Here is a 25,485-nt window from a genome sequence, read left to right as displayed (position 1 = left end):
TTTTTTGTTTTTTGTCGTTATGGGTGTCTGGATTTGGGAACTTATTTGAGTTATACTGTATATCGTCTGTTATTAATTGTGTGTTTTGATATGTTATCAATATACACTAATACCAGTATCACGGCATGTTATCTTGTAATGCTTAGATATAGGTGTGCCCTTGTTTTACCGCAAATACTATTGTTCTTTCTGGCAGTTTTTTTTTTTGTGCAAAATTATGGCAGTTTTACATCTGAATGACACACACATGTACAAGTTGCTGTGTATATGCTGGAAAAAGATTCTCTGCACTTTCTCACAAACTCAGATTGTCACCAGAGGAGTTTTGAAGACAGATATTTGTTAAGTAATATCACAAAATTTACATCTTCATTACTTACTGTAGATGCCTTTACTGTGAAGTTAAGTGTCTCTCTCTATTTTTAAAAAAAATCTGTGGCACTTCATATAATCTATTTTATATATTCATCACATGTAACTCTATTTGGAAAGATCACGTAATTAACGATAATCACCATATGTGAGGGTCAGTATTCAGCACCATGTGAAGTCAGTAAACAGCAGCTGGCAGCAGAGGGGTGAAGGAAGAAATGCAAAAGGCTGTAATCTGATGTCCTGCAGGGAATCAAGATGTTACATTTGTGCAACAGTTAATGGGTTTAAATCAGCAGTGTTTTTCTTTAGGGAAGCTGTCTGCTGAACCTTCACAGCCATAATGAACACATTTAAGAAATCACTTATATCGACAGTGATGAAGAATATTTTCCCTTCTCTCTCATCTTTCACCTTCATGTTGTATCACCTGGACAGGCAGCTGTCATCATCCCACTTTTCTGGCGTGGAGAAAAGCATTTGTTGTTGAGACAGTTCATGATTTATGGCAGAGTGGACACATCTGCCAGACGAGAATATCTTTGAAGTCCTGCTTGTGTTGGTAGGGGGAAAAAAACAAACACCTGCGGGCAACCACAAATTCTGAATTGTGTCATTCACTTTTATTCTGTTCACAACTTTAGTTTTCACGCTGATGAATGCACATGATGAAATATCGTCTCAACCTCTGAAGCACTCAAGTTCTCTTTTCAAACTTAAAGTTGCCTTTCACTGAAAAATGTGTTTTCCTTGTTACTTCACTTGGATGTTTGAGCTTCACTGTGCAGAATGAAGTATGTGCAGACTTTGACACTAGAAGGCTGTTTTCACATTTATCCGCTGAAGGAGGAAAGAGTCTCTGTGCTCACTGAAAATCAGAGTTTAAAGGGCTTGCCTACAAGCATGATTTGTAATATCACAACTAGTTTGGACCCAATTTTGGTCCAGTATGCAACTTACACAAATAATGTGGAAACCTGAAGCCTCCAGCACACATACACTGAGAATGGACTTTTCAGTGAAGTAGGAGACATCTTGTGTCTAGCAGTTCAACTTTTGAAAGCAACAATATTTGCATATTCATAGATTCTGGATTTTTTGATAAGAGAGAAGGAGGAGATGTAATTTTAAGGATTTTATAAAGCTAATTAAACTTTTTTTTGAGGGAAGACCACAGAAGCAGGGTATTCATATACATATTACAATACGTCTGGAGAGTATCTTTATGTGTTTAACAGTGAAACATTGTGTGGTTGGATTTATTTACCAGAATTTCCACATGTCATTCACAATATTTCAGTGACAAGACAACAGTGGTTACATTGCAAACATTCAAAAATAATCACTGACTTTATATATTGTTATGATTTCTCTATTGCCGTGGCTGCCATGTGAGCATCTTAGTCATAGCAGTAGCGCGCAGAGCAAATGATTCCTCTGTATCTCCCCTGATGATGCTGTGTAGCCAGGGCAAATATGAGGAAATCTTCATATAGACTCCGTAGTTGCCACTCGTGCAGGATTTATCATAAGACAGGATCCCTGCTGCGTATACATCCCCACTTTTAGGATCTCTCATAGCCAGAGCACTTCCTGAATCACCGAAACAAACATTTTCACCGTATCGAGTTGCTTTGGTGCAGAACATGTTGTCGTCCACATCTGGTTTGAGCGGGTCACCCTGATATGCTGAGTTACAGGAACTGACCACGGGGAGCACTAGGTGTTTGAGTGATGTAGCAAAGGTGAAGTAGTACCCCCAGCCCCAGCCAGCGATGGACCCCTCCTGGGCCAGTTGCTGATTTTCCTTTGGCAGGGGGATTGGGGTCACTTTGTCACTCATAACCACAGGCTCCTTCAGCTTCAGCAGAGCCAAGTCGTTGTCCCAGTCAGAATGGTTCTGGAAAGCTGGATGAAGAACAACCTGCAGGAGGGGAATTCACGAGAGAAAAGGAAGTCTGATTTAGGGTTTTGGTTTTTAATCTGGCTCTGCTTTTTAATTTAACTGTAATAGTACCACAGTAGTATCTTAAGATACTCTGTATCTTGTCGCTGTCCACTAAAAAAACATGTATCTCCAAGCTTTGTCTTTGAGTATTTTCATTTGCTACAATGCCGCAGCCATAAAACAAATCTATAAAAAGAAAATAGAAAAAAAACAAAGTGAAAAAATTAAATCTACATGTCTGTGCATTACACTATACATATTTCCTGCTATCTATTACTGCTTATTAGACATCTGTAGAGACTGAAATCCTGCCTTCACGTAAAATTTTAATTTTTTGTATAGTTCATGAATGCATAAAATGCATTTGAATGACGACCGCTGGTACAGTAGCTCTAACATGGTTAAAGAGACAAAGTTTAATCTTTAACCTCCATTAAATGTTTTTCTTTGCTCACCTTCTCTACTGCAACCTCTGTGAGGGGACCAGCTTCTGGTTTTCCTAAGATCCCCAGGTACACCTTAGGAATGATGGGAGATTTTCCCTGGGTGTCCTGTCGGGTCTTCCTGACAAAAAGGTTCCTGCCAGCCGTCAAAACCCAGCGGTCAGAGATGAGAGCACCGCCTGCGTAGCCTCCGTCCAGGATGCTGTCATTCAGGTAGATCATGGCCTGCCAGGGGACATGAGGTGCCAGGGTCCCCCCAACCAGTCGCTTGGAACGGACGCTTGAGGCTGGGAAATAAACACGGACATATCTTGTTTACTTTCTTGTATTTGAAGAGATCTGCTGTTAAACGGAGCTTTGTCATCTGAATGCTATGCTTTCATGCTGTGAGGGTTCCCTCCAGAAACAGCAGCTCCTGATTTACTTAACATTGAGTGAAGAAGAGGATCCATCTACTCTCTGTGCTTTGATCCGTGTGTCTTTTATGTGGCCGAGATAATCATGAAAACTGCTTCAAGTGATTTTCTCTTCGAAGTGATATCGACATCCTTACATGGATGGCTCTAATCTCTAATGTTCATGATCATTAATCCTGTTGTAATTCTGCGTCCAAACAGCATTTATTTACCAGGAATGACTTTCAGTGTTGTGTTCAACAGACAATAGCTTACAAACACAATTAAATGAATGGATGACTAATTAGTCTGATGCATTACAGAAACTGTAGGAGTAGAAAATACAATCAGTTGTTGTGCTACATTGAATGTTTTCTTCATCTCATTATCTTCATCATCATCATCTTTTCACTGAAAATAACTGCCATTCCCTTATCAGCAAATTATTTTTCAACATTCGAGTCAGTTTAGTCAGATATTTCGGTGGACTCAGATCGCTCTCTTTATTGTTATTTTTTAAGGATAGATATAAAATAAGCAGGCAAACAGGCAATTTCCCTGTCAGATACTGTAGCTTTACAGCCAAATGAGGGATATCTAAAATGAACAGTAATAGCCCAACCCTCAGATCCCGCAGGACAGCCCGTGTCATTTCATGCAGGAGTTATCTATCTGAACAGCAGCTGTCAAGGAGGTATTAGTGTAAAACAGAAACTTCAGAGAACTGGAGGTTGCACAGGTCGCTTGGATCCACTTGAACATGCCCTGAAGTAAAGGACTGCTGTTTGGATCTCTAGATCAGTCATTGTGGCCTAATTTGGAGTCATATTTTGACTTTAAATATATCCTCAGAGTGTGTAGGGCATGTTTTGGTACTGCCACAATAAACTGTTATATCTCAGAGTAAGTCATGTAGACACTTATGAAGACTAATGGTTGACTGCTCACATTTTTAGCCAAGCTAGCTAGGGATGGCAATCTCTGTAATGTCAGCCACCACTTTGCTCCAGACAGAAATATCTTAACAAAGATTACATGGGTTGTCATGAAATTTTGTAAAGACATTCATGGTCCAACAGTACCAACAAATACCCTACTGTATTTATTTATCATATATTTGCAACGTTGATGTAAGAACTACTTGAAATCAAGGCACCATGTTCCTCAGCTGAGGCATGTTTGTGTTTGTGTTAGTGTGTCTCTCTGAGCGTTTCATCCTACCTTCAGTGTGTGCCACGTCTGCCAGACAGGCCCATGCTGTAAAGAGTACAGCCAGAGAAAACCTTCGAAAAACAACAGAATCGCATAGTGAACAAACATTAAATGTCTCTGAACTTCTGGATCAATTGAGGTAAAAAAAGGGGGAAGGGGCAATTTCATAATTAAAAGTGTCAAATTAAACAAATTAGTTACTTCATTTCAGAATTAGCATATTTAAGCATTTGATTTACCAGCTCACAAAACATTACTGGATACTTACTGGAAAATTCAACCTAAGTAGGTTTTTAAAAGATAGAAGAAATAAGAATTTTAAAAATATGTTCAAATTCATAGATTGGAACCTTTTCTGGTAGTACTACTGAGGCTCAGTTTAGGATTTTATTCTCCAAAGTACATTTTACAACTTCTGAAGAAGAAGATACTGTATATTCAGGTGAATTCAGAGAAATTCGACAACAAACCGACAAAAGAAGATTTTAACTTACCACATTTTGTTGTGAGTATTCATCTTCTGCAGTGATAGCTATGAGCTCTCCTCTTGAGTGTGCTCTGTCAGTTGTGGCTGGGAGGCTTTATACCATTTAACCTGGAAATTTCTGCTTAGCACATAAATGTTGATTCATGTAATCTCAAAAGAAAAATTGCGAAATCTCGCTTTCATCAGTTGGGAGACTCTGCCACAGTCTGAATTCAGGAAAATGAACATTTATCAATGATTAAAATGTGAAGCACCTACAATATAGTTCTCTTGTATAGTGTGAAAAAGAGAATATAGTTCAGTTTGTCAAAATTAAGAGTAGTGTTAGAGTAATGTCAAAACAAAATGCTGAATATTTAACAGACACCATAGCAACCAATCAACAAAAGACAGACTCACAATTGTTCAAGACTGTCTTAAAACAACAGGCAGGTGTCCATATGAACACAGAAAGAGGTTTTCCTCCCTGTAATCATTCTTCCTGTTCATACAGGCTATTAAAAGATCCTCATCAAATGTCCTTTTAGTGTAAATGATGGGGGCCATATTCCACAGTGTGTCCACACAGTCATTTTGTGCAAAAATACATTAAAAAGTTTATCTGAATCTTAAATGAGGCTTCAGAAGTCTGAGTTAGTCATATCAAGTGGATATCTGCCACATTTCTTTTTAGCATGAAATTCTCTCTTTGTGTTTCCTCAGACAGTGTTTCCCTGTTGAGCTGCAGTGGAAGTATAGTAACAAAAAGAGGGACATTAGCACTAAAAAGACTGCAATGTTGAAAGATGCCTACTTGATTTGACTAATTTGGATGGCTGAAGCTTCATATTGGCTTCAGATAAATTATATTTTTGCACAGAAGGAGGTGTGTGGATTTTGGCCCCTGTCACTCACATTGAAAGTGTGTTATGAAAGGATCTTCAGGTCAGTATGAACAGATTATGGCAAGAAAAACCTATGTCAATGTTAAATTGGGCACCTGAATACACACTTGAAAAATTGTGAACCGGTCCTTTAAGAGTTTTTTTCTGTCTGTTACGTGGTGTAAAAAATGTTATTTTCATTCATATGAGTTGAGTATTTCTCTATTAAGCTATATCTTTTAACTTTATTTTAAGTTGTTGTTAACTATTGCAAAGTTAAACTATTTCACAACTCAGTGTTTTTTAAAATTTTGCAAATCAAGGCACTCACTAACAGCTTGTACCGTTTGCATCATAGTTTTCACAAAAAGTAAACAAAATCTGACTGAGGTGAACACTTTTATCTCCTGTGGATGAAAAACTAATGATATTGCAACAGCTTGTACTGTTTAATTTGTTATCACAAAAAATAACACACATATTGTTACATTAGATTTTTTTGCAGGGGTACAACACCCTACAACATTTCATCAAATTCTTGATGAAACTTGATGTAACTAGTTAACAGTGACAGCAGTGAGGCAAATCTGTGCTTTGCTACTGCAGGGTGGAAAGTCCAGCATTACTACTGTGGATATTTACAAGCCTACGAAGAGATATTTAATTTAAGAGTTGCCATGATCTGAAGTCAAACACAGTGGTGCAATATCAACAGTTGCCTTACATAAGACATGCACAAGCTACAGTGTTGGGAATAAGGTACTAAAATCATAAAAACAATTTTTGGTGTTTAAACTATTTCACTGAGTTAGTGTTCAAATCTTCAAACATATTTAGAAAGGTGGGTTTTATTTATTGTAGGCTTTCTCCACTCTCTCCATATGATGTTTATGTTATGTGTCGCAGTGGGTATGGAGTAAATGCAGCCTTTTATTTTCATGGCACCTATGGCTATATTATTAATACAGTATTTATTATATGTCTACAATATTATCTGGGAGACTGCAATGTGGACAGTTTTAGACACAGTGGAAAGAGCAGCAGGAGCCTTTTATGTTGTTTTCAAGACAATGGAATATAAAATAGAGCTGCCACTATTAGTCAATTAATTGATTATTAGATCGACAGAAAATAAATTGGCAACTATTTTGATAATCAATCAATTGTTTCAGTTTTCAAGCAAAAATGCCAAACATTTGACAGATCCAGCTTTTCAAATGTGACAATTTTCTGCTTTTCTTCATCATATGACTGTAAATTGAATATCTTAACATTTTAGGCCGTTGGCCTCTGTGAAGTTATGAATGTCATTTTTTTTTACTATTTTTAACATTTAATAGACTAAACAATTAATCAATTAATCGAGAAAATAAAAAGCAGATTACATCATCATGAATAATCATTATTTGCAGCCCTAATATAGTCACTTTTTTCATCTAATGATCAAAGTGGAGATTGTATTTTAGCATTTGGCAAGAGCAGGTCAGATTAATCTGACCTTTCTCACTACAAGTTTCTAGCCACTACAGTCCAGGTAGAAAGTGAGCATGGTCAAAATTGTTCTTAGTGATCTAAATAGTCAACTCATGCCAAAATGAATAAATAAGCAAACGATCTAACAGGTGAAAATACAAAGACTACAGTCACATTAAAGGGAAGATTTATATCTTTCTAGTGAACAAATCAAACTAATTCTCATACACACACACGTAGTATACTCAGGAACACTGATGCAGAAAATGTACAAAAGCAAAAATCTTCATTTGCTGGACCATGCAGTCAGTATTTAACAAGCCTGACTAGATAGATTTCAGATTTCTCTGACTTAAAAGTTAGAGTAATTTTGCAAGAGGATTTAATGTGGGCTTTCAAGAGCCTGGAGAAATGATTTCCTGAGTTTAAGCATATAATTGGATATGAAAATCCTGAAAATCAAACACTGATTTCAAATGACGTCATTTCATGGTGGCAGAGTTACTAAAGCTTTACAGCATTCACTGACCTGAGGCAAGTGCACTCTTAAATGGATCAAACATACTGTAGAAGGGAAGCAATTCTCTTCTCTGAAAGTCAGCACTTTAACCTCATAGTCATCGTTTCATTATTAATCCACTGTGCTGGAGTACAGAGCCAAAATAGTACTGTCCCTATTTACAGATTACACAGATTGTGTATACGTATTTTTAGAACATAGTAAGAAAATGGTTTGATATATTTCATTATTATGGCTGTAAGGGACCGAGCTGGTAGACAAAGGAGACTCAGGTGGTTTCAAAAAAGAGGGTTTTTATTTTACCCAAAAAATGCAAAAAAAGGTACAAATGACAAAATATGTAAATAAAGTTCAGGGCCCATAAAAGAGGTCAAATAAACAGAGCTCAACTAAAGTGAACTTAACCCTGCTAACAGACCTTCCAAAATGAACACAAAGGGGAACATATACACTGGCTGATCAGACCATAACACAAGAGGGGTAACTGACAAATGACAAACACTACCAACTAAGCAATAAACAACAGAATTCCCCCCAACACAGGTTAACTCAACTAAATCAACTAAACCAAAAATACCCAACTAAACATTCAATAAAGAGAAACAAACAATATGACTAAACTTGAAATAAACAGTTCCTCCCTATGAGGTGGCAGGACTTGGTATGACCCAATTGGCCACTTCCTGTATTTAACCATTCCATGTCCTGGTGCACATCCTTTGCCCAGACCTGGCCAGATGTCCTCCAGGAGCAGCACCCCAACACTGGTAACTCAAAAAAATGAAAATTAGAACAACTTAAACTAATGACTGTACAAAAGTTAACCAAATGTGCGCGCTACAAATAGAAACTAATGTACTGCCAAACTGTAAAATAAAATGAGTATGAAACAAAATCCAGTGTGTTGTTATTTATTTGTATGTAATGTGAAATGTAATTAAATTAGCTAACTGAGGAGAAAATGAACTACAAATGTAAAAGAGACCAAAGTGTGAGTGCCAGCTGGGATACAAACTTCAAAGCCACTGTGTGGCTGCAAGTGCGGCCGTCACAATGGCTCAATAACAGCTTTTTATAGCTCTGGAGGGAAATGTTGGTCAGTTGTGTGAGTCATCACTTTGGTCTAGACTGAACTGAACTCAGCCTCCCATGATCCTTCAGGTTTCACACTTATACCTGAACTCCACCCATAGACCCTCAGCCACAGTCACCATTTGTCATTGTGGCCTATGACTTATGACATCATATTATCAATAAAAACCATGGACACATTCAAATCGTCTCTCTGTGCTGCGCTCCTGCAAAGATGGTAGAGATACCGCTGACCACAACAAAGAACAAAGGACCCCTTGTTTTTCTTACCTTACCATTTGGCCACAATTTAGTGTAAGATTGACTCAATTTGTTCAGTACTCAACTAATTACTAGCTTATAACTGCTTAATTTTATTGCAAGTCATGCAGGTGTTTTAAGAAACAAAGGCAACCAAGTCCCTCTCAACATACAACCTCTGATCTTCCTCCCCGCTACAAGCATGGACTCAGACGGAGACGGATCCCGACCAGCTGATGAGCTAAGGACAACAGGACCCCCAACTCCGTCACACCACTGGACTCACTTGACGCAGTTCAGTGAAAAGGGATGGATAAACACATATCTTATTGCTTACTAGAGCAATCCTCAAATAAGGCTGATGTCTGGGCAGAGTTAGCTATGAAATTGTGTATTATTAGATGCAAACACTTATGTTTTTGACTTATGCTTTGTAGGACTTTTACTGTGAACCATTTGTGTTTTCTTTTGATCCAACCTTTGAATGAGTTTTCTACTAACCATAGTGGTTTTCACTCAGATTGGACCCTGCGTGCTTCTAGGCACAAAAGGTTTCATTTTAGACTCAGGCCGATTTCAAATTTCTTCTGCCTAGCCGCCATTTCCTTTTGTCTCTTCACTTCCACACACACATGATCTCATCCCCGTCATTTGACGGTCTGGATGTAGGCCAGGTTCTTGTGATCCACCCAAACGATAAGTGGGTGTTTTGCTCTCTCCAGCCAGTGTCTACATTCCTCCAGAGCGAACTTGACTGCAAGCAGTTCTGCTCAGAGGGGGATAATCACTGGGAGAAGAAAGCACAGGGGTGGAGTTTCTGGTCAGAAGCTAAGTGCTGGGAAAGAACAGCGTCAACCCCTGTATCTGAAGCATCAACCTTCATGATGAACTGACATGAAGGGTCTGGCCGGACCAAGACATGTGATGATGTAAAGCGTCTCTTTAGCTCGATGAAGGCAGCATCTGCCTCAGAGGTCCAGGAAAGGGAGTAGCTGAAGAGGTGAGTTGGCTAAGAGGCACGGCCGCAGAGCTATAGTCTCACATGCTGGATGTGTTCTTCCATGTTCTGGAAGAAGATAAGGCAAGATGAAGACAGTTTTCCATTCATCTCCTTCCTTAATTCAGACCAGGTGGTAGGCGCTTCTGAGGTTGAGTTTGGAGAAGATGGTGGCTCCCTGGAGTGGTTCAAAAGCAGAATTAATCAGAGGAGAAGGATATTTGTTTTTAACTGTTATGTTATTTAGACCACAGTAAAAACTGCAGGGGCACAATGAATGGTCTTTCTTGTAGATAAAGGAAAACCCTGCACCAACAGATTTGGGTGGTCTAACCTAGTTTGCTAGTTAGTCGCTTAGTAAAGCTTTCTAATCAAATAGGGTCCATTTGACAGATTTGATAGTTTATTTCATGGCAGCAAAACATTTTAGTGCTTGAATAGAAAATAAAGTGTTACTTGAGCACGGAGCTGTCAATCAAGTCTGATCTGATTATGCCCCCACAATCCTGACAAATGGTTTGAGCAGCCAAATGACCTGTTTTTGAACTAAGTTTTCTAATAGATATGAATGTTTATTTTCACTCAGATTTTTATTGATGCTTAATGGGACACTTAACTTTGATATCATATATGCATTTTTACTATTTCAAGCCAAATTTCCAGAGGCTTTAAAACTTCAATCTCACAATCAAAAGCATTTGTTGTTGAGATAGTTCATGATTTATGGCAGAGTGGACACACCTGTCAGACGAAAATATGTTTGAAGTCCTGCTTGTGTTGGTGGGGGAAAACACCTGCATGCAACCACAAATATTGTTTTGTTTTTCACTTGGACGTTTAAGCTTCACTGTGCAGAATGAAGTATGTGCAGACTTTGACACTAGAAGGCTGTTTTCATATTCATCGGCTGAATGAGGAAAGTGTCTCTGTGCTCACTGAAAATCAGAATTTAAAGGGCTTGCCTACAAGCATGATTTGTAATATCACAACTAGTTTGGACCCAATTTTGGTCCAGTATGCAACTTACACAAATGATGTGGAAACTTGAAGCCTCCAGCACACATACACTGAGAATGGACTTTTCAGTGAAGTAGGAGACATCTTGTGTCTAGCAGTTCAACTTTTGAAAGCAACAATACTTGCATATTCATTGATTCTGGATTTTTTGATAAGAGAGAAGGAGGAGATGTAATTTTAAGGATTTTATAAAGCTAATTAAACTTTTTTTTGAGGGAAGACCACAGAAGCATATACATACATACATACTACAATACTTCTGGAGATTATCTTTACGTGTTTAACAGTGAAACATTGTGTGGTTTACCTTGAAATTGGTATGTCCAACCAAACAAGATCCCAAACAAGATGTATTGCAAATAATGGATTTATTTACCAGAATTTCCACATGTCATTCACAATATTTCAGTGACAAGACAGCAGTGGTTACATTGCAATATATTTATTTATTGTTATGATTTCTCTACTGCTGCCATGTGAACATCTTAGTCATCAGTCATCTCCCTTGATGACGCTCTGTATCCAGGGCAGATATGAGGAAATCTTCATATAGACTCCATACCTGTCCCTTGAGCAGGCCTTATCATAAGACAGGATCCCTGCTGCGTACTTATCCTGAGTGTCAGGATCGCTCATAGTCAGAGCACTGCCTGAATCACCGAAACATACATTTTCACTGTATTGACCTGGTCCAGTGCAGAACATGTTGTCGTCCACATCTGGTTTGAGCGAGTCACCCTGATATTCTGATTTACAGGAACTGTCCAGGGGGAGCACTGCGTGTTTGAGTGATGTAGCAAAGGTGAGGTAGATCCCCCAGCCCCAGCCAGCGATGGACCCCACCTGGGCCAGTTGCTGATTTTCCTTTGGCAGGGAGATTGAGGACACTTTGTCACTCATAACCACAGGCTCCTTCAGCTTCAGCAGAGCCAAGTCGTTGTCCCAGTCAGAATGGTTCTGGAAAGCTGGATGAAGAACAACCTGCAGGAGGGGAATTCACGAGAGAAAAGGAAGTCTGATTTAGGGTTTTGGTTTTTAATCTGGCTCTGCTTTTTAATTTAACTGTAATAGTACCACAGTAAAATGTCCTCCACTGAAAAACATGTATCTCTAAGCTTTGTCTATGAGTAGACAAAGCCAAGGGTGCAACCTGGGGCCCGAGCCCCAGGTTGAGAACAACTACATTAAATGAATACTCTTTTTTTTTTTGGAGAAAATCCTCCTACCAATAAATGTCATTTATTTTTAAAATTATTTAAATCAAGACTACTTTACTCTGTTCCTAAAAGAAATTACATTTTGGTTTTCATTAGACAGTGTTGCTTCCATTTCTCATATCACACTTTTATTAAGCGAAATATTCAAAAAAGCCATGGTTTCATGTCTGTGCTGTTACATCAAACAGACAATTTGTAATAAGTGGAAAATGGAAATGAGTGTGACAAGACACATACTGTATATATGTGTATATATACTATATATTTTTTCATTTGTTATAATGCTGCAGCCATAAAAAAAATCTATAAAATGAAAATAGAAAAAAAAAAACAAAGTGAAAAAAGAAAATCTACATGTCTGTGCATTACACTATACATATTTCCTGCTATCTATTACTGCTTATTAGACATCTGTAGAGACTGAAATTCTGCCTTCATGTAAAATTTTAATTTTTTTATATAGTTCATGAATGCATAAGATGCATTTGAATGACGACCGCTGGTACAGTAGCTCTAACGTGGTTAAAGAGACAAAGTTCAATCTTTAACCTCCATTAATTGTTTTTCTTGGCTCACCTTCTCTACCGCAGCCTCTGTGAGGGGACCAGCTTCTGATTTTTCTAAGATCCCCAGGTACACCTTAGGAATGATGGGAGATTTTCCCTGGGTGTGCTGTCGGGTCTTCCTGACAAAAAGGTTCCTGCCAGCCGTCAAAACCCAGCGGTCAGAGATGAGAGCACCGCCTGCGTAGCCTCCGTCCATGATGCTGTCACTCAGGTAGACCATGGCCTGCCAGGGGACACGAGGTGCCAGGGACCCCCCAACCAGTCGCTTGGAACGGACGCTTGAGGCTGGGAAATAAACACGGACATATCTTATTTACTTTCTTGTATTTGAAGGATTTTCTGATATTACAAGTTTTACATTACATGAATACTGTTCTCGTATAACCTAGAATGTATATTTACATATGTTAGATCAACACAACAAGGATTTTAATGCCATATTTTGTTCAACAAGCTGCTTTCCTGGAGGATTGATGTCTAAAGTTCCCAAATGATTGATAAAACCATTAATTCGTTCTCAAATTCACTCTTAATCTCAATGGGACTTCCTGAATGAATAAAACTTTTTCTATTTTCCAAGATTCCTGTTTAGAGACTATATATTAAGAACACTTCACCAGTTTGAGCTGTTTATCTCTGAGTATAAAACATTGTTGACAGCAATTTTGCTCTTCTCATTTTCCCTCTGGAGGAGCTTAAACATATTTAATAAAATATGATCTCACTGACAACAGGGTTATCACATTGTAGAATGTGCACTGCAGACATTAAAGCATACTGTTATCACTCACAGAGATGTACTGTTAAACGGAGCTTTGTCATCTGAATGCTATGCTTTCATGCTATGAGGGTTCCCTCCAGAAACAGCAGCTCCTGATTTACTTAACATTGAGTGAAGAGGAGGATCCATCTACTCTCTGCGCTTTGATCCGTGTGTCTTTTATGTGGCCGAGATAATCATGAAAACCGACATCCTTACATGGATGGCTCTAATCTCTAATGTTCATGATCATTAATCTGTTGTAATTCTGCATCCAAACAGCATTTATTTACCAGGAATGACTTTCAGTGTTGTGTTCAACAGACAATAGCTTACAAACACAATTAAATGAATGGATGACTAATTAGTCTGATGCATTACAGAAACTGTAGGAGTAGAAAATACTATCAGTTGTTGTGCTACATTGAATGTTTTCTTCATCTCATTATCTTCATCATCATCATCTTTTTATCGAAAATAACTGCTATTCCCTTATCAGCAAATTATTTTTCAACATTCGAGTCAGTTTAGTCGGATATTTCGGTGGACTCAGATCGCTCTCTTTATTGTTATTTTTTAAGGATAGATATAAAATAAGCAGGCAAACAGGCTATTTCCCTGTCAGATACTGTAGCTTTACAGCCAAATGAGGGATATCTAAAATGAACAGTAATAGCCCAACCCTCAGATCCCGCAGGACAGCCCGTGTCATTTCATGCAGGAGTTATCTATCTGAACAGCAGCTGTCAAGGAGGTATTAGTGTAAAACAGAAGCTTCAGAGAACTGGAGGTTGCACAGGTCGCTTGGATCCACTTGAACGTGCCCTGAAGTAAAGGACTGCTGTTTGGATCTCTAGATCAGTCATTGTGGCCCAATTTGGAGTCATATTTTGACTTTAAATATATCCTCAGAGTGTGTAGGGCATGTTTTGGTACTGCCACAATAAACTGTTATATCTCAGAGTAAGTCATGTAGACACTTATGAAGACTGATGGTTGACTGCTCACATTTTTAGCCAAGCTAGCTAGGGATGGCAATCTCTGTAATGTCGGCCACCACTTTGCTCCAGACAGAAATACCTCAACAACGATTACATGGGTTGCCATGAAATTTTGTAAAGACATTCATGGTCCAATAGTACCAACAAATATCCTACTGTATTTATTTATCATATATTTGCAATGTTGATGTAAGAACTACACATTAATTTTGAAATCAAGGCACCATGTTCCTCAGCTGAGGCATGTTTGTGTTTGTGTTAGTGTGTCTCTCTGAGCGTTTCATCCTACCTTCAGTGTGTGCCACGTCTGCCAGACAGGCCCATGCTGTAAAGAGTACAGCCAGAGAAAACCTTCAAAGAACAACAGAATCGCATAGTGAACAGACATTAAATGTCTCTGTTCTTCTGGATCAATTGAGGTAAAAAAAATTGGGAAGGGGCAATTTAATAATTAAAAGTGTCAAATTAAACAAATTAGTTACTTCATTTCAGAATTAGCATATTTAAGCATTTGATTTACCAGCTCACAAAACATTACTGGATACTTACTGGAAAATTCAACCTAAGTAGGTTTTTAAAAGATAGAAGAAATAAGAATTTTAAAAATATGTTCAAATTCATAGATTGGAACCTTTTCTGGTAGTACTACTGAGGCTCAGTTTAGGATTTTATTCTCCAAAGTACATTTTACCACTTCTGAAGAAGAAGATACTGTATATTCAGGTGAATTCAGAGAAATTCGACAACAAACCGACAAAAAAAGATTTTAACTTACCACATTTTGTTGTGAGTATTCATCTTCTGCAGTGATAGCTATGAGCTCTCCTCTTGAGTGTGCTCTGTCAGTTGAGGCTGGGAGGCTTTATACCTGCTGGGAGCCGTTAACCTGGAAATTTCTGCTTGGCACAGAAATGTTGATTCATGTAATCTCAAAAGAAAAATTGCGAAATCTCGCTTTCATCAGTTGGGAGACTCTGCCACAGTCTGAATTCAGGAAAATGAACATTTATCAATGATTAAAATGTGAAGCACCTACAATATAGTTCTCTTGTACAGTGTGATAAAGAGAATATAGTTCAGTTTGTCAAAATTAAGAGTAGTGTTAGAGTAATGTCAAAACAAAATGCTGAATATTTAACAGACACCATAGCAACCAATCAACAAAAGACAGACTCACAATTTTTCAAGACTGTCTTAAAACAACAGGCAGGTGTCCATATGAACACAGAAAGAGGTTTTCCTCCCTGTAATCATTCTTCCTGTTCATACAGGCTATTAAAAGATCCCCATCAAATGTCCTTTTAGTGTAAATGATGGGGGCCATATTCCACAGTGTGTCCACACAGTCATTTTGTGCAAAAATGCATTAAAAAGTTTATCTGAATCTTAAATGAGGCTTCAGTAGTCTGAGTTAGTCATATCAAGTGGATATCTGCCACATTTTTTTTAGCATGAAATTCTCTCTTTGTGTTTCCTCAGACAGTGTTTCCCTGTTGAGCTGCGGTGGAAGCATAGTAACAAAAAGAGGGACATTAGCACTAAAAAGACTGCAATGTTGAAAGATGCCTACTTGATTTGACTAATTTGGATGGCTGAAGCTTCATATTGGCTTCAGATAAATTATGTTTTTGCACAGAAGGAGGTGTGTGGATTTTGGCCCCTGTCACTCACATTGAAAGTGTGTTATGAAAGGATCTTCAGGTCAGTATGAACAGATTATGGCAAGAAAAACCTATGTCAATGTTAAATTGGGCACCTGAATACACACTTGAAAAATTGTGAACCCGTCCTTTAAGAGTTTTTTTCTGTCTGTTATGTGGTGTAAAAAATGTTATTTTCATTCATATGAGTTGAGTATTTCTCTATTCAGCTATATCTTTTAACTTTATTTTAAGTTGTTGTTAACTATTGCAAAGTTAAACTATTTCACAACAGCCGTAAATCAAGGCACTCACTAACAGCTTGTACCGTTTGCATCATAGTTTACAAAAAGTAAACGAAATCTGACTGAGGTGAACACTTTTATCTCCTGTGGATGAAAAACTAATGATATTGCAACAGCTTGTACTGTTTAATTTGTTATCACAAAAAATAACACACATATCGCTACATTAGATTTTTCTGCAGGGGTACAACACCCTACAACATTTCATCAAATTCTTGGCAGTAACTAGTTAACAGTGACAGCAGTGAGGCAAATCTGTGCTTTGCTACTGCAGGGTGGAAAGTCCAGCATTACTACTGTGGATATTTACAAGCCTACAAAGAGATATTTAATTTAAGAGTTGCCATGATCTGAAGTCAAACACAGTGGTGCAATATCAACAGTTGCCTTACATAAGACATGCACAAGCTACAGTGTTGGGAATAAGGTACTAAAATCATAAAAACAATTTTTGGTGTTTAAACTATTTCACTGAGTTAGTGTTCAAATCTTCAAACATATTTAGAAAGGTGGGTTTTATTTATTGTAGGCTTTCTCCACTCTCTCCATATGATGTTTATGTTATGTGTCGCAGTGGGTATGGAGTAAATGCAGCCTTTTATTTTCATGGCACCTATGGCTATATTATTAATACAGTATTTATTATATGTCTACAATATTATCTGGGAGACTGCAATGTGGACAGTTTTAGACACAGTGGAAAGAGCAGCAGGAGCCTTTTATGTTGTTTTCAAGACATTGGAATATAGAATAGAGCTGCCACTATTAGTCAATTAATTGATTATTAGATTATAGATTATTTAAGCATATAATTGGATATGAAAATCCTGAAAATCCAACACTGATTTCAAATGAAGTCATTTCATGGTGGCAGAGTTACTAAAGCTTTACAGCATTCACTGACCTGAGGCAAGTGCACTCTTAAATGGATCAAACATACTGTAGAAGGGAAGCAATTCTCTTCTCTGAAAGTCAGCACTTTAACCTCATAGTCATCGTTTCATTATTAATCCACTGTGCTGGAGTACAGAGCCAAAATAGTACTGTCCCTATTTACAGACTACACAGATTATGCGTATACGTATTTTTAGAACATAGAAAGAAAATGATCTGATATATTTCATTATTATGGCTCAATAACAGCTTTTAATTGCTCTGGAGGGAAATGTTGGTCAGTTGTGTGAGTCATCACTTTGGTCTAGACTGAACTGAACTCAGCCTCCCATGATCCTTCAGGTTTCACACTTATACCTGAACTCCACCCATAGACCCTCAGCCACAGTCACCATTTGTCATTGTGGCCTATGACTTATGACATCATCTTATCAATAAAAACCATGGACACATTCAAATCGTCTCTCTGTGTTACGCTCCTGCAAAGATGGTAGAGATACCGCTGACCACAACAAAGAACAAAGGACCCTTTGTTTTTCTTACCTTACCATTTGGCCACAATTTAGTGTAAGATTGACTCAATTTGTTCAGTACTCAACTAATTACTAGCTTATAACTGCTTAATTTTATTGCAAGTCATGCAATTGTTTTAAGAAACAAAGGCAACCAAGTCCCTCTCAACATACAACCTCTGATCTTCCTCCCCGCTGCAAGCATGGACTCAGACGGAGACGGATCCCGACCAGCTGATGAGCTAAGGACAACAGGACCCCCAACTCCGTCACACCACTGGACTCACTTGACGCAGTTCAGTGAAAAGGGATGGATAAACACATCTTATTGCTTACTAGAGCAATCCTCAAATAAGGCTGATGTCTGGGCAGAGTTAGCTATGAAATTGTGTATTATTAGATGCAAACACTTATGTTTTTGACTTATGCTTTGTAGGACTTTTACTGTGAACCATTTGTGTTTTCTTTTGATCCAACCTTTGAATGAGTTTTCTACTAACCATAGTGGTTTTCACTCAGATTGGACCCTGCGTGCTTCTAGGCACAAAAGGTTTCATTTTAGACTCAGGCCGATTTCAAATTTCTTCTGCCTAGCCGCCATTTCCTTTTGTCTCTTCACTTCCACACACACATGATCTCATTCCCGTCATTTGACGGTCTGGATGTAGGCCAGGTTCTTGTGATCCGCCGAACAATGTTTTGCTCTCTCCAGCCAGTGTCTACATTCCTCCAGAGCGAGCTTGACTGCAAGCAGTTCTGCTCAGAGGGGGACAATCACTGGGAGAAGAAAGCACAGGGGTGGAGTTTCTGGTCAGAAGCTAAGTGCTGGGAAAGAACAGCGTCAACCCCTGTATCTGAAGCATCAACCTTCATGATGAACTGACATGAAGGGTCTGGCCGGACCAAGACAGGTGATGTAAAGCGTCTCTTTAGCTCGATGAAGGCAGCATCTGCCTCAGAGGTCCAGGAAAGGGAGTAGCTGAAGAGGTGAGTTGGCTAAGAGGCACGGCCGCAGAGCTATAGTCTCTGATGATCCTTCTGTAAAAGTTAGCAAAGCCCAGTAACCACTGGAGTTGTTTCAGGGATGTGGGTATGGGCCAATCTGCCACTGCCTGAATCTTTCCGGGATCTGTCCTCATCTGCCCACTGTCAATGATGTATCCCAGAAACTCAACAGACTTGACATGGAATTCACATTTTTCAGTTATGGCAAACAGTTTGCTCTCAAGTAGTCTTTGGAGAACTTGCCTCACATGCTGGATGTGTTCTTCCATGTTCTGGAAGAAGATAAGGCAAGATGAAGACAGTTTTCCATTCATCTCCTTCCTTAATTCAGACCAGGTGGTAGGCGTTTCTGAGGTTGAGTTTGGAGAAGATGGTGGCTCCCTGGAGTGGTTCAAAAGCAGAATTAATCAGAGGAGAAGGATATTTGTTTTTAACTGTTATGTTATTTAGACCACAGTAGAAACTGCAGGGGCACAATGAATGGTCTTTCTTGTAGGTAAAGGAAAACCCTGCACCAAAAACACAAAAACACCAAAAACACAGATTTGGGTGGTCTAACCTAGTTTGCTAGTTAGTCGCTTAGTAAAGCTTTCTAATCAAATAGGGTCCATTTGACAGATTTGATAGTTTATTTCATGGCAGCAAAACATTTTAGTGGTTGAATAGAAAATAAAGTGTTACTTGAGCACGGAGCTGTCAATCAAGCCTGATCTGATTATGCCCCCACAATCCTGACAAATGGTTTGAGCAGCCAAATGACCTGTTTTTGAACTAAGTTTTCTAATAGATATGAATGTTTATTTTCACTCAGATTTTATTGATGCTTAATGGGACACTTAACTTTGATATCATATATGCATTTTTAATATTTCAAGCCAAATTTCCAGAGGCTTTAAAACTTCAATCTCACAATCAAAAGTATTTGTTATTGAGATAGTTCATGATTTATGGCAGAGTGGACACACCTGTCAGACGAAAATATCTTTGAAGTCCTGTTTGTGTTGGTGGGGGAAAACACCTGCATGCAACCACAAATATTGTTTTGTTTTTCACTTGGACGTTTAAGCTTCACTGTGCAGAATGAAGTATGTGCAGACTTTGACACTAGAAAGCTGTTTTCATATTCATCGGCTGAATGAGGAAAGTGTCTCTGTGCTCACTGAAAATCTGAGTTTAAAGGGCCGGCCTACGAGCATGATTTCTAATATCACAACTAATTTGGACCCAATTTTGGTCCAGTATGCAACTTACACAAATGATGTGGAAACCTGAAGCCTCCAGCACACATACACTGAGAATGGACTTTTCAGTGAAGTAGGAGACATCTTGTGTATAGCAGTTCAACTTTTGAAAGCAACAATATTTGCATATTCATAGATTCTGGATTTTTTGATAAGAGAGAAGGAGGAGATGTAATTTTAAGGATTTTATAAAGCTGATTAAACTTTTTTTTGAGGGAAGACCACAGAAGCATATACATACATACATACTACAATACTTCTGGAGATTATCTTTACGTGTTTAACAGTGAAACATTGTGTGGTTTACCTTGAAATTGGTATGTCCAAACAAACAAGATCCCAAACAAGATGTATTGCAAATAATGGATTTATTTACCAGAATTTCCACATGTCATTCACAATATTTCAGTGACAAGACAGGAGTGGTTACATTGCAATATATTTATTTATTGTTATGATTTCTCTACTGCTGCCATGTGAACATCTTAGTCATCAGTCATCTCCCTTGATGACGCTCTGTATCCAGGGCAGATATGAGGAAATCTTCATATAGACTCCATACCTGTCCCTTGAGCAGGCCTTATCATAAGACAGGATCCCTGCTGCGTACTTATCCTGAGTGTCAGGATCGCTCATAGTCAGAGCACTTCCTGAATCACCGAAACATACATTTTCACTGTATTGACCTGGTCCAGTGCAGAACATGTTGTCGTCCACATCTGGTTTGAGCGAGTCACCCTGATATTCTGATTTACAGGAACTGTTCAGGGGGAGCACTGCGTGTTTGAGTGATGTAGCAAAGGTGAGGTATATCCCCCAGCCCCAGCTGGCGATGGACCCCTCCTGGGCCAGTTGCTGATTTTCCTTTGGCAGGGAGATTGAGGACACTTTGTCACTCATAACCACAGGCTCCTTCAGCTTCAGCAGAGCCAAGTCGTTGTCCCAGTCAGAATGGTTCTGGAAAGCTGGATGAAGAACAACCTGCAGGAGGGGAATTCACGAGAGAAAAGGAAGTCTGATTTAGGGTTTTGGTTTTTAATCTGGCTCTGCTTTTTAATTTAACTGTAATAGTACCACAGTAAAATGTCCTCCACTAAAAAACATGTATCTCTAAGCTTTGTCTATGAGTAGGCAAACCCAAGGGTGCAACCTGGGGTCCGAGCCCCAGGTTGAGAACAACTACATTAAATGAATACTCTTTTTTTTTTTTGAGAAAATCCTCCTACCAATAAATGTCATTTATTTTTAAAATTATTTAAATCAAGACTACTTTACTCTGTTCCTAAAAGAAATTACATTTTGGTTTTCATTAGACAGTGTTGCTTCCATTTCTCATATCACACTTTTATTTAGCGAAATATTCAAAAAAGCCATGGTTTCATGTCTGTGCTGTTACATCAAACAGACAATTTGTAATAAGTGGAAAATGGAAATGAGTGTGACAAGACACATACTGTATATATGTGTATATATACTATATATTTTTTCATTTGTTATAATGCTGCAGCCATAAAAAAAATCTATAAAATGAAAATAGAAAAAAAAAACAAAGTGAAAAAAGAAAATCTACATGTCTGTGCATTACACTATACATATTTCCTGCTATCTATTACTGCTTATTAGACATCTGTAGAGACTGAAATTCTGCCTTCATGTAAAATTTTAATTTTTTTATATAGTTCATGAATGCATAAGATGCATTTGAATGACGACCGCTGGTACAGTAGCTCTAACGTGGTTAAAGAGACAAAGTTCAATCTTTAACCTCCATTAATTGTTTTTCTTGGCTCACCTTCTCTACCGCAGCCTCTGTGAGGGGACCAGCTTCTGATTTTTCTAAGATCCCCAGGTACACCTTAGGAATGATGGGAGATTTTCCCTGGGTGTGCTGTCGGGTCTTCCTGACAAAAAGGTTCCTGCCAGCCGTCAAAACCCAGCGGTCAGAGATGAGAGCACCGCCTGCGTAGCCTCCGTCCATGATGCTGTCACTCAGGTAGACCATGGCCTGCCAGGGAACACGAGGTGCCAGGGACCCCCCAACCAGTCGCTTGGAACGGACGCTTGAGGCTGGGAAATAAACACGGACATATCTTATTTACTTTCTTGTATTTGAAGGATTTTCTGATATTACAAGTTTTACATTACATGAATACTGTTCTCGTATAACCTAGAATGTATATTTACATATGTTAGATCAACACAACAAGGATTTTAATGCCATATTTTGTTCAACAAGCTGCTTTCCTGGAGGATTGATGTCTAAAGTTCCCAAATGATTGATAAAACCATTAATTCATTCTCAAATTCACTCTTAATCTCAATGGGACTTCCTGAATGAATAAAACTTTTTCTATTTTCCAAGATTCCTGTTTAGAGACTATATATTAAGAACACTTCACCAGTTTGAGCTGTTTATCTCTGAGTATAAAACATTGTTGACAGCAATTTTGCTCTTCTCATTTTCCCTCTGGAGGAGCTTAAACATATTTAATAAAATATGATCTCACTGACAACAGGGTTATCACATTGTAGAATGTGCACTGCAGACATTAAAGCATACTGTTATCACTCACAGAGATGTACTGTTAAACGGAGCTTTGTCATCTGAATGCTATGCTTTCATGCTATGAGGGTTCCCTCCAGAAACAGCAGCTCCTGATTTACTTAACATTGAGTGAAGAGGAGGATCCATCTACTCTCTGCGCTTTGATCCGTGTGTCTTTTATGTGGCCGAGATAATCATGAAAACCGACATCCTTACATGGATGGCTCTAATCTCTAATGTTCATGATCATTAATCCTGTTGTAATTCTGCATCCAAACAGCATTTATTTACCAGGAATGACTTTCAGTGTTGTGTTCAACAGACAATAGCTTACAAACACAATTAAATGAATGGATGACTAATTAGTCTGATGCATTACAGAAACTGTAGGAGTAGAAAATACTATCAGTTGTTGTGCTACATTGAATGTTTTCTTCATCTCATTATCTTCATCATCATCATCTTTTTATCGAAAATAACTCCCATTCCCTTATCAGCAAATTATTTTTCAACATTCGAGTCAGTTTAGTCGGATATTTCGGTGGACTCAGATCGCTCTCTTTATTGTTATTTTTTAAGGATAGATATAAAATAAGCAGGCAAACAGGCAATTTCCCTGTCAGATACTGTAGCTTTACAGCCAAATGAGGGATATCTAAAATGAACAGTAATAGCCCAACCCTCAGATCCCGCAGGACAGCCCGTGTCATTTCATGCAGGAGTTATCTATCTGAACAGCAGCTGTCAAGGAGGTATTAGTGTAAAACAGAAGCTTCAGAGAACTGGAGGTTGCACAGGTCGCTTGGATCCACTTGAACGTGCCCTGAAGTAAAGGACTGCTGTTTGGATCTCTAGATCAGTCATTGTGGCCCAATTTGGAGTTATATTTTGACTTTAAATATATCCTCAGAGTGTGTAGGGCATGTTTTGGTACTGCCACAATAAACTGTTATATCTCAGAGTAAGTCATGTAGACACTTATGAAGACTGATGGTTGACTGCTCACATTTTTAGCCAAGCTAGCTAGGGATGGCAATCTCTGTAATGTCGGCCACCACTTTGCTCCAGACAGAAATACCTCAACAACGATTACATGGGTTGCCATGAAATTTTGTAAAGACATTCATGGTCCAATAGTACCAACAAATATCCTACTGTATTTATTTATCATATATTTGCAATGTTGATGTAAGAACTACTTGAAATCAAGGCACCATGTTCCTCAGCTGAGGCATGTTTGTGTTTGTGTTAGTGTGTGTCTGAGCATTTCATCCTACCTTCAGTGTGTGCCACGTCTGCCAGACAGGCCCATGCTGTAAAGAGTACAGCCAGAGAAAACCTTCGAAGAACAACAGAATCGCATAGTGAACAAACATTAAATGTCTCTGAACTTCTGGATCAATTGAGGTAAAAAAAATTGGGAAGGGGCAATTTAATAATTAAAAGTGTCAAATTAAACAAATTAGTTACTTCATTTCAGAATTAGCATATTTAAGCATTTGATTTACCAGCTCACAAAACATTACTGGATACTTACTGGAAAATTCAACCTAAGTAGGTTTTTAAAAGATAGAAGAAATAAGAATTTTAAAAATATGTTCAAATTCATAGATTGGAACCTTTTCTGGTAGTACTACTGAGGCTCAGTTTGGGATTTTATTCTCCAAAGTACATTTTACAACTTCTGAAGAAGAAGATACTGTATATTCAGGTGAATTCAGAGAAATTCGACAACAAACCGACAAAAGAAGATTTTAACTTACCACATTTTGTTGTGAGTATTCATCTTCTGCAGTGATAGCTATGAGCTCTCCTCTTGAGTGTGCTCTGTCAGTTGAGGCTGGGAGGCTTTATACCATTTAACCTGGAAATTTCTGCTTGGCACAGAAATGTTGATTCATGTAATCTCAAAAGAAAAATTGCGAAATCTCGCTTTCATCAGTTGGGAGACTCTGCCACAGTCTGAATTCAGGAAAATGAACATTTATCAATGATTAAAATGTGAAGCACCTACAATATAGTTCTCTTGTACAGTGTGATAAAGAGAATATAGTTCAGTTTTTCAAAATTAAGAGTAGTGTTAGAGTAATGTCAAAACAAAATGCTGAATATTTAACAGACACCATAGCAACCAATCAACAAAAGACAGACTCACAATTTTTCAAGACTGTCTTAAAACAACAGGCAGGTGTCCATATGAACACAGAAAGAGGTTTTCCTCCCTGTAATCATTCTTCCTGTTCATACAGGCTATTAAAAGATCCCCATCAAATGTCCTTTTAGTGTAAATGATGGGGGCCATATTCCACAGTGTGTCCACACAGTCATTTTGTGCAAAAATGCATTAAAAAGTTTATCTGAATCTTAAATGAGGCTTCAGTAGTCTGAGTTAGTCATATCAAGTGGATATCTGCCACATTTATTTTAGCATGAAATTCTCTCTTTGTGTTTCCTCAGACAGTGTTTCCCTGTTGAGCTGCGGTGGAAGCATAGTAACAAAAAGAGGGACATTAGCACTAAAAAGACTGCAATGTTGAAAGATGCCTACTTGATTTGACTAATTTGGATGGCTGAAGCTTCATATTGGCTTCAGATAAATTATGTTTTTGCACAGAAGGAGGTGTGTGGATTTTGGCCCCTGTCATTCACATTGAAAGTGTATTATGAAAGGATCTTCAGGTCAGTATGAACAGATTATGGCAAGAAAAACCTATGTCAATGTTAAATTGGGCACCTGAAT

The 25,485-nt window shown here is 38.3% G+C and overlaps 3 protein-coding genes across 3 annotated transcripts; all 3 read right to left on the bottom strand.

The window, feature by feature from the left end:
* Positions 1-1,467: 1,467 nt before the first annotated feature.
* LOC121894202 (haptoglobin-like) lies at positions 1,468-4,967 on the bottom strand. Its single transcript, XM_042406665.1, has 4 exons — positions 4,865-4,967; positions 4,380-4,441; positions 2,776-3,050; positions 1,468-2,296 (listed from the first exon to the last, which is right to left on the bottom strand). Exons 1-4 carry the CDS (start codon positions 4,885-4,887, stop codon positions 1,745-1,747), a joined length of 912 nt encoding a protein of 303 aa, XP_042262599.1. The 5' UTR covers positions 4,888-4,967; the 3' UTR covers positions 1,468-1,744.
* Positions 4,968-11,487: 6,520 nt separating this feature from the next.
* Positions 11,488-15,474, bottom strand: LOC121894266 (haptoglobin-like). Its single transcript, XM_042406791.1, has 4 exons — positions 15,379-15,474; positions 14,893-14,954; positions 12,853-13,127; positions 11,488-12,040 (listed from the first exon to the last, which is right to left on the bottom strand). The coding sequence occupies exons 1-4, from the start codon at positions 15,399-15,401 to the stop codon at positions 11,552-11,554; spliced, it is 849 nt and encodes a 282-aa protein (XP_042262725.1). The 5' UTR covers positions 15,402-15,474; the 3' UTR covers positions 11,488-11,551.
* A 5,077-nt stretch (positions 15,475-20,551) lies between these two features.
* Positions 20,552-24,586, bottom strand: LOC121904170 (haptoglobin-like). The gene is made up of 4 exons (XM_042421753.1): positions 24,509-24,586; positions 24,023-24,084; positions 21,993-22,267; positions 20,552-21,181 (listed from the first exon to the last, which is right to left on the bottom strand). The coding sequence occupies exons 1-4, from the start codon at positions 24,529-24,531 to the stop codon at positions 20,693-20,695; spliced, it is 849 nt and encodes a 282-aa protein (XP_042277687.1). The 5' UTR covers positions 24,532-24,586; the 3' UTR covers positions 20,552-20,692.
* Positions 24,587-25,485: the final 899 nt, after the last annotated feature.

This window comes from Thunnus maccoyii, chromosome 1, assembly GCF_910596095.1.
Source record: "Thunnus maccoyii chromosome 1, fThuMac1.1, whole genome shotgun sequence".
NCBI classification, from domain to species: Eukaryota; Metazoa; Chordata; class Actinopteri; order Scombriformes; family Scombridae; genus Thunnus; species Thunnus maccoyii.
Note: the sequence above shows the minus strand (reverse complement) of the source record. Positions and strands in the feature narration are given on the sequence as shown.

Excerpts from the sequence above, each read along its gene's own strand:
- LOC121894266 (XM_042406791.1), bottom strand. The coding sequence starts at position 15,401 with ATGAATACTCACAACAAAATGTG. Across the intron at positions 14,955-15,378 it reads AATACTCACAACAAAATGTG|GTTTTCTCTGGCTGTACTCT; the intron begins GTAAGTTAAAAT and ends TGTTCTTTGAAG. Across the intron at positions 13,128-14,892 it reads AGACGTGGCACACACTGAAG|CCTCAAGCGTCCGTTCCAAG; the intron begins GTAGGATGAAAC and ends TTTATTTCCCAG.
- LOC121904170 (XM_042421753.1), bottom strand. The coding sequence starts at position 24,531 with ATGAATACTCACAACAAAATGTG. Across the intron at positions 24,085-24,508 it reads AATACTCACAACAAAATGTG|GTTTTCTCTGGCTGTACTCT; the intron begins GTAAGTTAAAAT and ends TGTTCTTCGAAG. Across the intron at positions 22,268-24,022 it reads AGACGTGGCACACACTGAAG|CCTCAAGCGTCCGTTCCAAG; the intron begins GTAGGATGAAAT and ends TTTATTTCCCAG.
- LOC121894202 (XM_042406665.1), bottom strand. The coding sequence starts at position 4,887 with ATGAATACTCACAACAAAATGTG. Across the intron at positions 4,442-4,864 it reads AATACTCACAACAAAATGTG|GTTTTCTCTGGCTGTACTCT; the intron begins GTAAGTTAAAAT and ends TGTTTTTCGAAG. Across the intron at positions 3,051-4,379 it reads AGACGTGGCACACACTGAAG|CCTCAAGCGTCCGTTCCAAG; the intron begins GTAGGATGAAAC and ends TTTATTTCCCAG.